Genomic DNA, 12871 nt, shown 5'->3' with positions numbered 1-12871 from the left:
GTGGACAAGCATGTTTTAAGTTGCGGGGAGAGGTGAGAGAACGAAGGAACGTCCTTGATCGGACCTCTCGCCTGATCGCAGACGTCCCCCTCCCCCACCCTCCCCCCGCCTCGCCATCCCCATCACTGGGCCGTAAAACAGGCTCGTTTTCTCACCTCTCCAAGCTGAAAGATTAACTCTACCCCTCTCCCCACAGACGCTGCCTGACCTGCTGAGTGTTTGCAGGACTTTTCCCGTTTTTATTTCAGACCTCCAGCATCTGCCCAATTTTGCTCTCTGAATTTAACACAGGTCTGCTCCCCCAGACGGCCAATGTTGACTTTATGGCGATATTGCTGAGAATATTAAATAACGCACTTCAGTCTGCGGTTGCGCAGGGTGAATTAAGAGATTCTGCCAGCAGTTTTTGTTCATGTTCTCCCTGAGGGATCCCGTGCAGAGGGCTGATGCCCTCTCTGTGCTGGGCCGCAGCTGTGGACCTGTCTCTGCCTCCAGTCACTGGAAAGGAGCCCCTCGTCTATCAGTGTGGGAATCCTTCAGCCGGACAGCCCAAACAGGCAGCTGTATCGGGGACCAACTCTGAGAGAACTGTGGGCAGCCAGGCCTGCGGAACCACCAGTCAGAAGAATTGCCCGAGGTCCAATACCAGCAGGGCAGCGTTCCATCGCATTGGGAAGTTTCAATCCCAGCAGGACATCATTCTACCGGCTTGGAAAGGTCCAATCCCAGCAGGACATCATTATATCTCATTGGGAAGGTCCAATCCCAGCAGGGCATCGTTCCATCACATTGGGAAGGTCCAATCCCAGCAGGACATCATTATATCACCTTGGGAAGGTCCAATCCCAGCAGGACATCATTATATCTTATTGGAAAGGTCCAATCCCAGCAGGACAATATTCCATCTCATTGACAAGAGCTAGTCCAGATCCCCATGATCCAGCAGGACCACCATGGCAGAACGGCGGTGAAGAGCCGTCAGGGCTCAGCTCTGACACGTGTTCTGGTGGGATCCCTACTGGACACTCTCAGGGGTGGGGGGGTGGGGGTGGTTGAGTGGATCGTCCTGTGCAGTGACAGCCTCCCTCGCTTCCTCCCTCATCGTTGTCCCCAGGCCCACTGCTGCCATGACCCAGAGCTTTCCCATCTCGGCGGCTCCTCATTTTAGTCCCTCACTTCCCCAAGCAATTAATAGCGAAATCCTAGCCCCGCAGCATGAACAAAAACGTGCGGGAACTCTCTTAATTTCTGCTGTAACTCTTCCTACCCTGACATGTCCTGTCTGTCTCTCCCACCGGTAGTACTATGATGAAGATTACGAGTACTATGATTATTACGAGGAGTTTCAGACACAGGCTCCACAGGCGGTGGGGGTGAGCGAGACGGCTGTTCCGGGGCAGGTAAAAGGAGGCCGCGGGGCGGGCGTGACCCTGTCTGTGTCTGAGGTGTTGTCTGTTGTCGTCTGTTGCTGCCATGGCTGTTCACCCACCATCGACTGCTTCCATGTTGCAATGTTCATTCACGGCACCAGGCCCTGGTGTTGATAAGTGGCTGGGCTGGGAGAGGGGACGGGAGGAATGGACGGAATGGGAAGGGGAGGGAGAGGGGTGAAGAGAGGTGAAGAGAGGTGGAGAGAGGTGAAGAGAGGTGGAGAGAGGTGAAGAGAGGTGAAGAGAGGTGGAGAGAGGGGGGAGAGGTGAAGAGAGGTGAAGAGAGGTGGAGAGAGGTGGAGAGAGGGGGGAGAGGTGAAGAGAGGTGAAGAGAGGTGGAGAGAGGTGGAGAGAGGGGGGAGAGGTGAAGAGAGGTGAAGAGAGGTGGAGAGGTGGAGAGAGAGGTGGAGAGAGATAGAGAGAGGGGGAGAGATAGAGGGAGAGAGTAGAAATAGAGAGAGAGAGAGAAATAGAGAAAGAGAGAGATACGGTTAGTATGTCAGGGAAATGGGACCTGAAGTTGTCCATTGGGGGGAAGTGGGGCTGTGAGGGGGACAAGTGGTGGGTAGGTGAGACGCTCAGACGGAGGGGGTGAGGCAGACAGTCAGACAGTGGGCGAGACGGACGGTCAGACAGTGGGGGGGGGGCCGCGAGGCAGATGGTCAGAGGGTGGGTGGGTGAGACCGATGGTCACACAGTGGGCGAGGCAGCAGGTGGGCAGATGAGGCAGGTGGTCCTATTGTGGGGGTTGGGTCAGATGGTCAGAGTGAGACAGATGGGGGTTGGGTCGGACGGTCAGACGGAGGGGGTGAGACAGACGGGGGTTGGGTCAGACAGTCAGACGGAGGGTGGGTGAGACAGGCGGGGGTGAACTTCCGTCGGAGACCTCCTTACCAATGCCAGGGCCTGGTGCTGACAGCCCAGATCGGAGGATTTGGGCTTCCATCCGTCTCGCCATTCCACCTCATTGTCTCGCCCATTCTTTCTCTTCTTTTCCATGGATTCCTCCATCCCATTTTTCATCACCACACTCTCCAGGAAGTGAAAGGCTACGGATGGAAGCAGGCGGGGGCTGGCGCCAGTAAATCGAGAGCCCGGGTGTCCAAGTCAGGCGCGGCCGCTAGTGGAGCGGCAGCGTGGCCGAAGTCCGCCTCCGCCGGCCGCTCCTCCGCCGTTAAGGCAGCCAACTCCAGGTCGGCTGCCGCCAAAGCCTCCGCCAAAATCGTCCAGCAGAGGACCCGACTGAACGGCTTCCAGCAGGTAGAGACACAGCCTTCCGGAGGCCCTTATCCCGATCTTTCCTCCAGGATTCCACGGAAAGATTCTGGATAAATGCCGTTCATCTCCGCTCCTTCTCATCCTCTTCTTCACATTGCCATTGTCTTGCTCCTGCCTCCCATTATCTCTGCGATAATGGCCTCCATCCTCATGGCACTTAAGTCATTGTTGTCTTTGAACCTTCTCCTGGTTTCCCCCGAAGTCCCCTAGCCCACTAACGCAATCTTCTCCCATTGCAAACCGGTGCAGGATCTGACTGACCCAGCTCTCTACGAAGAAGAGGTTGTGTATGAGACATACACGGAGGGCCAGGAGGCTACTGATGCCCTCGTCACAAGCGAGGTTCCTCAGGTCATCGAGAGTGAGGTGACTCAGGTAATGCTGGCTGTGCAGGTGGACGATTGCCCTCCTTGGACGGAAGGGGCTCGGGGGTGGGTGGGATGGTGGTCTCAGAGGAAGAGCTCGATGTCACGCCTTCTCCATCTCTTCAAAGGAAGGAAAGTCGTTTTGTTTTGGTTGAGTTTATTGTCACGAGTGCATGTGTGCATGGGTGCATTGAAAAACTTACTTGAAGCAGCATCACAGGCACATAGCATTAGAGACAGAACAAGCACAAGAAAAACATAATTTAAACATAAATTATACAAGAAAGGAAAGAACACAACTAGAACTAAAAAAAGAGTCCATTGTAGTGCAAACTGGTCATAGTGTTGCTATACTGAGGTAGTGATTAGGCTTGTTCAAGAACCGAATGGTTGAAGGGAAGTAGCTGTCCCTGAACCTGGTGGTGTGGGGACTTCAGGCTTCTGTACCTCCTGCCCGATGGGAGCTGCGAGAAGATGGCATGGCCTGGATGGTGGGGATCTTTGATGATAGATGTTGCCATCTTGAGGCAGCGCCTCCTGTAGATACTCCCGATGGTGGGGAGGGATGTGCCTGTGATGTATTAGGCTGAGTCCACTTATCTCATATGCACAAGTACAGTGAGGTACAGGTATAATGAAAAACTTGCTTGCAGCAGCATCACATGCAGATAGGTTCAGATGTTGCACAGACATAAATTACACAAGGCAGTGAAGAAACAAAGATGGTGCAAAACCAAGGCAGTAGTGCAATAAGGACACAATCAGAGACAAGTGCAGGAGGTGGTCAGTAGTGTTCCGTTGTTGAGGTAGGGTTAGGGGTGTGCAGGTCGGTTCAAGAACCTGATGATTGTAGGATAGTAGCTGTTCCTGAACCTGGTGGTGTGGGACCTCAGGCTGAAACCACCTCCTGTCTGAAGGACACGAAATACCAGGTCACTTTAATCAAAGCTTTAATGAAGCCTGCTGCTGAACGCAGGATAACTTGTACAATGAAACAGCAGAACATTGAAACTAGAATCCCGAGCTGCCTTCAATTTCAGTCTGCTGCAGGCCAACCCATTATAGGAATGATATTGGAGATAAAAGCAAGACTTTTGCTCGGGCTTGAATAACTTTGAATTTGGATAATAGTTGAGTAATTTATTAAAATTAAAAACAAAACTGGAGACGCTGGTAATCTGAGATATAAATGCAAAGTGCTGGAAACACTCAGCAGGTCAGGCAGCATCTGTGGAGAGAGAAGCAGTTAAAGTTTTCATGTTGAAGCCATGATATCAGAACTGATCTGATTGAACTGGTTAGGATAATTAAAAGATGTATTCGGGGAGGAGGAATGTATTTGCTGTGGAGAGAGAGAGAGAGCGCAGAGTCAGGGTAGAGAATGTGACATCAGAGCTAGTCTGCCTCTGGGTAACACCTTGGGAGCATCGGTGGTACAAATCTGGAAGTCTTTCCTCCAACTGTTGACTCTGGGCTTGGGACGGGAGGAGGTCAAGTTAATTGGGCACGTCAAAGCTAAGGTTTTTGTTCGTTAGAAAGATTACAGACTACAAAAATAAGATCGAGTTAAGGTAAAACCAGGCATTATCTAATACAAGGGCAAAACTAACGAGGAGTTGAATGGCCTGTGTTCATCAGATTTCCCATTGGTAATTGGCTTATTGTTCTCACAAGTACCAAGGTACAGTGAAAAACTTTTGTTTTGCATGCCATCCATACAGTTCATTTCATCATGTTGAGGTAGTACAAAGGAAAAGCAATAACAGAATGCAGAATATAGTGTTACAGTTACCGAGAAAGTGCAGTGCAGGCAGACAAATATGGTGCAAGAGCCATGATGAGGTAGATTGTGAGGTCCAGAGCCCATCTTATCGTACTAGGGAACCGTTCAATAGTCTTATAACAGCGGGGTAGCAGCTGTCCTTGAGCCTGGTGGTACGTGCTTTCAGGCTTTTGTAGCTCCTGCCCGATGGGAGGGGGGAGAAGAGAGAATGTCTGGGGTGGGAGGGGCCTTTGATTATATTGGCTGCTTTACTGAGGCAGCGGGAGGTTTCGACAGAGTCCATTCACCACCCATTCTGAGGTGATCTTGCTGCAGGAGGGAGGTGGGGCCATCTTAGGTGTACTGGGCATGGTAATGAGGAGTTACGTCACTGGAGCAGCAGACAGAAGTTCGCTGATCTGGGAACCAAAGTTCAAATCCCACCACAGCAATTGGAGAATTTAAATTCAAGTTATAAAATAAACCCAGAATTAACAATAATAATAAAAAAGCAGTAACTTTAAACTACTAGATTCATAAAAATCCCACCTTGTTCGTTATCTGTCCTGCAGGGAAGCAGATCTGCTAGTGACTCTAATACACTGGTTGACCCTTAACTGACTCATCAGACAAGAGATGGGAAGAAACAGTTTCTTCCAACTTGGCCCGTCACCTTTTCAAATGGTAGACCTAGCAAACCAGCAGCCCAGGGGAACTGCGCTATCTCGATAGGGAACTCCTGGTCGACAGAGTAATTACTTTGAAAACTTTGGTTTCTCTCCAACCCCGTCCCTTTTCCTGGAACTGAACAAGGTGCGGGGTAGAAGTTCTTCTTGGGTGGGGCTGGTGAGGAAATCGGGTGATTAAGTGACCCCCCCCCCCCCACGGTGATGCGGCCTCCACAACATCCCGGGGAGGAGAATCCCAGAGGATTCCAGGATTGCTGGTTCCGTACCCTACCCAGAACTCTCAGCCATTGGCACTCCATGTAACGCACGGCCATGAGCACCAAGAGAAAGGAACACCTACAGATGACGGAAATCCGAGACAAAAGCGGAAAGTGTTGGAAACACTCAGCAAATCAGGCAGCATCCATGGGGAGAGGATACGTTAACGTTTCAGGTCCTGGACTGGGAAAGAGTGAAAGAAGACAGTTTTCAGTTACAGAGAAGGTGGGAGGGAGGCAGGGTATATATCTGATAGCGTGAGACCAATGAGTTAATGTGGCAATGGGAGTAGCAGCCAGGCTGAGATTATACGACTCTAACGAACAGCGAGGTCGTGGCACATGTCCAGAAGGCAAAAAAAAACTCAGACAAACCCCATGACAGGTAGAAATGTCCACAAAGAAACTTGATCTGATCCGAACTCGACTCCAACTGCATCATTTGGTCTCGCCCGACCGGGGATATTCCCTGTGTTCTACCCGTCCCTCCCGCCACCCTTCTCCGGAAAATAAATTTCTCTTTTTCCCAGTTCTGAAGGCTCTTTGACCTGAAACGTTAACCCTGTTCCTATCCCCACAGACGCCACCTGACCTGCTGAGTCTGTCCAGCACTTTTGTTTCAGATTTCCAACGCTTGCAGATTTTTTTTTTGTGTGACCGTCATTATGTGTAATTACTGCAGTGGCCGAGGACTCAGGAGTGTGAAATCAGGAGGGCTGGCGTTCCCTGGAGGATTGTGGAGGCTGCTTTTAAATATATAATTTTCTCGGAGAGTGGGGAACTGAGGGCCGTGGGGAACTGGCACAGAAGAGGAGTTAAGGCCTGTGGTAGATCAGCCACGATCATATTGATGGTGGGGCAGGTTTGAGGGGCCGTGGCATACTCTAGCTCCTACTTTCTTTGTTCCTGTATCATTATCATGTCCCAAGTGCACCATCTCGTGAGATGACGTTTGCAATCTGGTTTTGAGTTCAGTGAGCTAATTTTAAACAGATTGTTTTGAACGCAGTCATTATGGATGACTTGGTCTCCAGACAGAAGGATTGGAAGCAGGAGACACGGAGAGACCAGTGTGGCCTCTCAAACCCGTTCTGCTAGTGCTGTACAGATTCCTGCCTTCCATCCACTTCCCCCCCTCCCTGTGTGGGGATGGATGCTGTCTCACACCCAGATACCTGGGAGGGGTCGGGGGAGGCACCGTGCAGTGGCAGGGTTTCTGCAATGGGCCGAGGTGCATCTCTGGCACAGGGAATATCTGGACCTCCTTCCATTTGCGCCGCCCTGTCCGTCCTGTCTCAGGGGGCAAGGTCACAGCAGGGGGGTGTGTAAAATGATTCCACTGCAGACACAGGAGACTGCAGATGCCAGAATCCGGAGCTGCAAACTATCTGCTGGGGGAACTCAGCGGGTCGAGCAGCATCTGTGGGGTGGGGGAAGGAATTGTCGACGTTTCGAGTCGAGACCCTGCATCAGGACTGAGAGGGGAGAGGGGAGGTGGCCGGTATGCAGAGGAGACGGGGAGGGGTGCGATAGGGACCAGTGGCACCCATTACCGCCTTCGTTACTTGTCAGATTCCAGCACCGGTGGCCTTTGTGTCCTCACTTGTCACCCTCCAGCCCCTGTCTCCACCCTTACCCTCTCCTCTCCCCACTTGGCCCCATTTGCCTCTTTCTTTCCTCCTTGTTGGCCTCCACCTATCACCCGCCTGCCTCCGTCTGCCAACTCCACCCCGTGCCCCGCCCCCCCACCTCAGTCCATCTGCCCGTCATCTCCAGGCCACCAATCGCCTACAGGCCCCTGTCTCACCCCCTCCCCCTCTCCTCCATGTACCGAAATGTCGACAGTTCCTTCCCCCCCCACCCCCCCCCCCCCACAGATGCTGCTCGACCCACTCTGAGCTCCTCCAGCAGATCGTGTGCCGAATCCAGCACGCATCTGCCACCTTCATCCACCCAACGGGCCAACGGCAACATGCCAATCCCAGCCCGGGAGCCGTCAGCTGCCCCCCCCCACTTCCCAGCATCTCCACCCTCCCGAGGGGAAGGCGGTGGAGGGGGTGGGAATTATTCCCACAGCCACAGATCAACTCTTGGGATTTTCCAGAAGAAAGAGTCAGGGAAGGGAGGGAAATGGATCGTATGCAGGCAGAAGGGAGATAGTTTGATTCACCGCCATGTTCAGTACGGGCACTGTGGGCCGAAGGGCCTTTTCCTGTGCTGTACTGTTGTAATGTTCTAACTCCCACTGTTGGAGGCCGTTCCCTGGTGGGAAGACCGCAGCCAGAACGTGCTGATGTCTCAAGGAGCTGGCCTGACGTCACTTAGACGATTAGAGGTGTCCTAGCATCCCACTGATTCGTTCAGTGTCCTGTTTCTCCGGCCCTTCCCCACCCACTCCCACCCCACCCCCCCCAAACACTCATCGTGACTCCAATTCAGCCCATCTGTCCTGGTGTGAGGTCCATCTCCATTTGAGGTCACCTTCACACGATGCACGTGTGCCCACTGAAGGTTTGGGACATCTGGTCAGGGACTCATCTTCTAAGGAGCAGTTTGCTGACTTCTAACATCTGGGCTTCCTCCAGATCTTGGGTCCCACCACATCAACTCCTGCCTCCATTTGGTCCCGGGCACCCAGAGCAGGTTGCTATAGTTACCTGGAGATGGGAGGTCATTGGGGTGACCGGTATTGGTATTGGTTTATTATTGTCACTTGTACCGAGGTACAGTGAAAAACTTGTCTTGCAAACTGATCGTACAGGTCAATTCATCACACAGTGCAGTTACATTGAGTTAGTACAGAGTGTATTGAGGTAGTACAGGTAAAAACAATAACAGTACAGAGTGTCGCAGCTACACAGGAAGTGCAGTGCAGGTAGACAATAAGGTACAAGGTCACAACAAGGTAGATCGTGAGGTCAGAGTCCATCTCATTGTATAAGGGAACCATTCAATAGTCTTATCACCGTGGGGTAGAAGCTGTCCTTAAGTCTGGTGGTACGTGCCCTCAGGCTCCTGTATCTTCTACCTGATGGGAGAGGAGAGAAGGGAGAATGTCCCGGGTGGGTGGGGTCTTTGATTATGCTGGCTGCTTCACCAAGGCAGCGAGAGGTAAAGACAGAGTCCATGGAGGGGAGGCTGTTCTCCGTGACGCGCTGGGCTGTGTCCACAACTCTCTGCAGTTTCTTGTGGTGCTGGGCAGAGCGGTTGCCGTGATGCATCCGGATAGGTAAAGTGTAATGTGATGAAAATCCAAGCTTTATACTTTTCTGCTGAGTGTCCAGTTTTGGAAGTTGACCGATCAGCTTGCTTCTTTCTCTGAATAACCTGCCGCTACATTCCTAGACATTTCCAGAGGGTGACCCCTCCCGCCCACCCTCCCACAACCCCCTCGCCCGGTTCCGATGACAACAATAGCTGGCGGTCTCAGGTTGGCCGGTGATTTGCTGAAGGCCGCAGCCTGTTGTTGAAGTGCCATGAGTTTGTAACCGTTCTCTCCGAGGCTTCTCCTGCTCAGTGGGTCCTGGGTGGTTGTGGGGATGGTGCTGGGCTGTGGAGGGGAGGGCTGAGGGACTGCACTGCACAGAATCGACCAGCTAATGGGGTGGAGCTGAGACCGCAGGCCATCAACCCTGCTTGTAAATGGGGTGTCAGCCCTGGGGTAACTCCTTCACTTGATATTTCTTTACACCAGGTAACTCTGACCTGTCCAACCTGGTGTGACTTCAGGGAGTTGGTTGGGTCTGAGCATTATCCCTGCTCTGAGCTGTGCAGGGATTCTGGGGTCAGGGAGACACTTCTCTGTTGGGAGAGCTCTGTCCTCATGGATGCTGACAGTCCTGAAGCTGGTCGATTCTGGAAATACAGTCTGTTATGAAGCCAGCCCAGGCCACTGGGGTCGCAGGCTTGCGAGCTGGGGTTCCAGCTCACCTCCTACCGTCCAAAGGCATCGTGTCTGAAAGGTTCCTGCAATGGGATTGTTCACCACATGCCCTTTCCTTCAGCCAGCAAACCCCATCAGTCAGTCATTTACCACCACCTCGGGGGGGGTCACTGGTGTAACTAAGAACACTCTCATTCCATTTACGCCACTGATTACTTGTCAGACAGTTACCGTCAGAGGTAGATAGAATGCCACATCCTCCAAACCCTGCCCACCTGCAGAATCTCCTGCTCAGGAGGACACAGGAGTAAATACAGGGGAACGCTCCCTCCACACTGTCCCATCACACACCCCCAGGGTCAGACACAGAGTGAAGCTCCCTCTACACCGTCCCATCACACACTCCCAGGGTGAGACACAGGGTGAAGCTACCTCTACACCGTCCCATCACACACTCCCGGGGTGAGACACAGGGTGAAGCTCCCTCTACACCGTCCCATCACACACTCCCGGGGTCAGACACAGAGTGAAGCTTCCTCTACACCGTCCCATCAAACACTCCCAGGGTCAGACACAGAGTGAAGTTCCCTCTACACTGTCCCATCACACACTCCCGGGGTCAGACACAGAGTGAAGTTGTCCTGCCTTTCCACACTCCAAGCTCCAGGAATAGTTGCAGTCTGTGGTGGTGTCAGATGGTTGATGGTGCTGAGTGCATTGTGTTGGATTCAAGGGAAAGGATAATGACTTTGAAAAATCCCATTGGATCATTTTCAGAAATCCAGCCCACTCTCTCCCTGTGTCCGGAACCTCCGAGGGAATCGCAGGGCCCTGGGAGTGTCCCCCTCCAGTGTCCATGGCGTGTGAATGTGTGTCTGCCTCCTCAGTGGCTGCCCATCCATCCCACACATCTGTGTCTCTGGCCTCAATGGCCGAACCGCGTAGGAAATTACCGGATCCGATCCTTGCCCCGTGCTGATCTCAGTTGGGATGAGGACGGGACAGGCAGCAGCAACTGGCCCCAGTCCTGGTGGCTGAGGTTGGAAAGGAGAAGGCCAACGCTGAGGATTCCTCCTCACTCCAGGCTGAGAAGCCAGTTGGTGGTTCCTGTCAGAAAGGTCCACCTGGTCACCCGAAGCAATGTCTTGTGAATCGATGGGGGGGGGGGGGGGGGGGGGTGGGGGGAGGAAATTGGGAAGAAGGTGCCAGGGTTGTACCCCACATGCCCCCAATGCCCATCAGGTTAAAGAGACACATTTGGTGAATGGTTGTGGGCACTGACTGGCTGTATCACTCATGCCCATCTCTGGAGTGTCTGAAAGACGATGGCTACGTGTGTCTGTCTGCTATTACTGTTGCTGCCTTCACGTGAACTGAGATTACCCGCAGGAACAACCTTACCGGAACCACGCTCCGAGATGCCAACCCATGCGCCCATCACACAACCCGCTCACCAACTCTGGTCTCCATCTTCTGAAGGGAATGCAGGACCCACCGGAGAAGTGATTATCAAGGACCAACACACAACCTGTTGGAGGAACTCAGTGCGCCGAGCAGCATCTGTAGTGGTGGGGGGGGGGGGGGGCAGTGGAGAAGGAACGATCAACGTCTCGGATCCTGACGCAGACTTTCAACCCGAAATGTTGACAATTTCGTCCCCCCTCCCCCGACGGATGCTGCTCGACCCGCTGAGTTCCCCTAGCCGATTGTTTGTTGCTCCAGATCCCAGCGTCTGCCGTCTTCTGTGTCTCCTCTGATTCACAAGGATGACAGGGGAGCGGAGAGTGCTTTTCACCGGGAAAAGAAAGTTTAAGGGGTTTGGGGGTGGGAGGGGGACCTGTTGGAGGGTGTTAGGGTAGATGTAGAGTCGTTTCCACCTGCAGGAGAGACCTGCGTCACGGGGTGGGTTAATGTGAGATGACTACGAATGAGTCACTAGGGGCATGAGGAGAAATATCTTTGCTTCGAAAGCTGCCTGAAGTAGATCCGTGGAAGGGTAGACTCGATGGGGACAGGAGGGTGGGAAGACTGTGATGGGGTTAGTCGAGAGGGGGCTGAGACAGGTTGGCGTGGAGCAGAAACGTGACCTTTTGAGCTATGCTAGCTGTAAATGCCTTGGCGTAGAAATTCATCCTTGGTCACTGGCACCGAATGTTCAATGTGGAAACAGCTCTGCCCGATCCTTTGCTTGTGAAATTTGGCTCCATTGTACGATGGAACTGAATTGCAAAAACATGCAGCCATTAGCATCCAGTGCAAGAGACCGTATGGATTTCTACCCTCTGTAATCCCTGGTAACTGCTCCTCAGTTACCCAACCACTCCCTCAAGTTGCAACGGTTCCGCCCCAGACTAACCGAAGAGCGACTCACTGGTTGCTTCGGAAGAGCCAACCAGTCACACATGCATATACCGACCAGCCTCGCACACAGAGACGCATGCACGCCAACCAGTCGTGCATGCCTTCCAGCCATGCAGTGCTTCAGAGGGAAGGCCGAGACATTGGGCTCATTCAACAACAACAACAACTTGAATTCATGGTCCGCCTCCATGGCAGGGAACTTCCCAGGGCGGTTGTGGTGGGTGCTGGTGATCCACACCCCCCAACACACACACACACACACACACACACACACACCCCCCAACACACACACGCACACACACACACACACGCACACACACGCACACACGCACATACACACGCACACACACACACACACACACGTACGCACACACACCCACACACACACACACACACACACACGCAGGAACACTGGGAGGTCTGGCGTGGGTGGAGGGGCAGTTGAGGAGGTACCCACTGGACCCTGGTGAGGAAGGGGGTTGGGGCAGCGGGAAGCAGTGTGTGGACACTGGGTTGGGTGTGTGCAGTCCGCGCACAGTTGGGGATGTTTCGGTGCTGCCGGCAGTTTCGTGGGGGGAGCGCTGTCACTGGGTGAGGTGGGACAGTGTGGAGGGAGCTTTACCTGTCCAACTCAGCCTCGGGACACTCCTATCCGTAATGAGACAATGTGGCACTGCACTAGCATCGGCAACTTTACTGAACACAGAATTTTCACACACACACGTACGCACTCAAACATGCACATCCACACGTGGACACACACACTCTTACCCGCACACTCGCTCAGAACATGCACGTCCTCTCGCTCACGCACGCACTCACACAACACATCGAGACATGCGCACG

The 12871-nt window shown here is 53.1% G+C and overlaps 1 protein-coding gene across 1 annotated transcript in view; it reads left to right on the top strand.

Annotated features, from left to right (window-relative positions):
* Positions 1-12871, top strand: part of LOC127586103 (collagen alpha-1(V) chain-like) — a 234419-nt gene that overhangs the window by 94382 nt on the left and 127166 nt on the right. Inside the window, 2 exon segments of the mRNA XM_052043933.1 lie at positions 1302-1400; positions 2958-3083. Coding sequence (XP_051899893.1) covers positions 1302-1400; positions 2958-3083 — 225 coding nt within the window.

This window comes from Pristis pectinata, chromosome 34, assembly GCF_009764475.1.
Source record: "Pristis pectinata isolate sPriPec2 chromosome 34, sPriPec2.1.pri, whole genome shotgun sequence".
In the NCBI taxonomy this organism is placed as follows: Eukaryota; Metazoa; Chordata; class Chondrichthyes; order Rhinopristiformes; family Pristidae; genus Pristis; species Pristis pectinata.
Note: the sequence above shows the minus strand (reverse complement) of the source record. Positions and strands in the feature narration are given on the sequence as shown.